Genomic DNA, 1782 nt, shown 5'->3' with positions numbered 1-1782 from the left:
AATCTTTAGCATGAGGGTAGCTGTCACTACAAAATGGTGCTACTTTCAAGGCAATACAATAAATCTGGATGGGTATATCATATTGTGTTTTTTCAACCAATCCTCGTTACTTTTTTGATATTGAAGTATTATAAAATAATAATAACAAATAACATTTAATCTGAAATTTATATGTCTGTAGGATATTCTTATTTTTGTCGAATAATTAATTATGGAACCAATTATTGAAGTGTATTTTTTTATTTTTAACTCAAATTAATTTTGCTTGAATTCAGGTTTTCTCAATTTAGGGAGTTGAACATATTAAACTACTTGTTGTAAAATTTTATAATGAAAAAGTTATATTCATCAATCGATCATCACACTCAGGTAATTAAGTATCAACATATTTTCATCAATATACAACGTGAGATTGTCTAAAAAAACTATCAACAAATTAACAATTATAAACAAATACATCCAATTTACCAAGGCCTCCACATATTCTCCACATTTTTAACTATATTCTCACTTGGTTCTTTCCGTGGCACTTCATTCAACTGCGGATGAGATACAGAAGGTGTCGAGAGATCTTCTTGGTGTTTTATGTTGACACCCAAGGCGTTCGCCAGTTGTAGGTAATGCTCAGGAAGAAGTAGAACGTAATTGCCATCTGTCTTCAGTTTTTCCTCTTTGACTGTATGGTGTTTTTGTACAGGGTTAATGGTGGCTTCGTTCTCGTTGTTGTTCTCTTCAGGACCTTGTAACCGCTCTTCCAACGCTGGGTTTGGTGGTCGAAGATCCATGTCTACTTCAGTAACACAACTCTCGAGATGTCTCAACAGCCTTTGTCGGATACCAGGGTCTATAATGGTCATGGTTTGGACGTCTGGTGTTTCTAGATACCTCTGAACTTCACGTACGCAATCCGAATAGCCAGCTTTGTACTGGTTGACACCTTTGACGTCAAGACTCCTGTGTCTTTGGAAGTGACGCACTGTTAGTTCCAGGATATCAGCCTTCTCCAGCTTGGAATGTTTGGTCTTCTCAGCCTTCGCGCTGTCCAGGATGAGGGTCTTGAGAGCTGCCAGGCTCTGGTTGATGCGTGCTCGTCTTCTCTTCTCCATCAGGGGTTTGTTGGCTCTACGTGGTTCCGACGGTCGTTTGTTTTTGGCGGTCATACTATTTCAGAGCGGGAGAGGACACTCGACACCAGCGTCGGTTTCGGGTTTCACGACGGAATGCGCGTAGAGACGTCGGAAGATGTGTCGGGACGTCTGGGGGCGGTGTGTGTGCGACCGTCCGACAAGTTGGACCGCTGGCAAGTGGGCGAGAGATGTGTTGGCGTGACGGCGGGTCGAGCGGACGGTGCTGCAAGGGCGGGCGGCGCGTGCGGTGGCACGGTGCCGGGTGGCCGGAGGGAGGGGGGCCAGCGGGGGGGAAGGGGTCGTTTTAGTCGCGTGCCGACACCGCCACATCACACCAACAGATCCGATCGGTGAATATCAAAATGTTGGGTGGGAACGCGGTTGTTTTCTCTAAAAACAATGAATAAAGCTGGAATTATTTTATTTCTATCAATCTCTCTCAACCAATCATTGCACATATAGAAAACTGAGCTCTCACAAGAATATTCAGCACGAAATCCTGATTGACAATTTATTTTCATTGATAATAATAATAACATTTCTTCATTACCCAACAGGAATATCCCAATTACAGGGTAAAAATAATATACAATACAGTGCAGAATACACAAAAATAATTCAACACATCAGCATGATGCATTACCCACCTGAAAAT

General features: G+C 42.2%; 1 protein-coding gene across 1 annotated transcript; it reads right to left on the bottom strand.

Moving 5' to 3' along the window:
* Positions 1-326: 326 nt before the first annotated feature.
* Positions 327-1349, bottom strand: LOC123677919 (transcription factor HES-1-like). The gene has a single exon (XM_045614658.1). The coding sequence runs from the start codon at positions 1158-1160 to the stop codon at positions 465-467; it is 696 nt and encodes a 231-aa protein (XP_045470614.1). The 5' UTR covers positions 1161-1349; the 3' UTR covers positions 327-464.
* Between the last annotated feature and the right edge of the window lie 433 nt (positions 1350-1782).

The sequence above is a fragment of the Harmonia axyridis genome, chromosome 4 (genome assembly GCF_914767665.1).
Source record: "Harmonia axyridis chromosome 4, icHarAxyr1.1, whole genome shotgun sequence".
Taxonomy (NCBI): domain Eukaryota; kingdom Metazoa; phylum Arthropoda; class Insecta; order Coleoptera; family Coccinellidae; genus Harmonia; species Harmonia axyridis.
The sequence above is the reverse complement of the archived record's forward strand: the minus strand, read 5'-3'. Positions and strand labels throughout refer to the sequence as shown.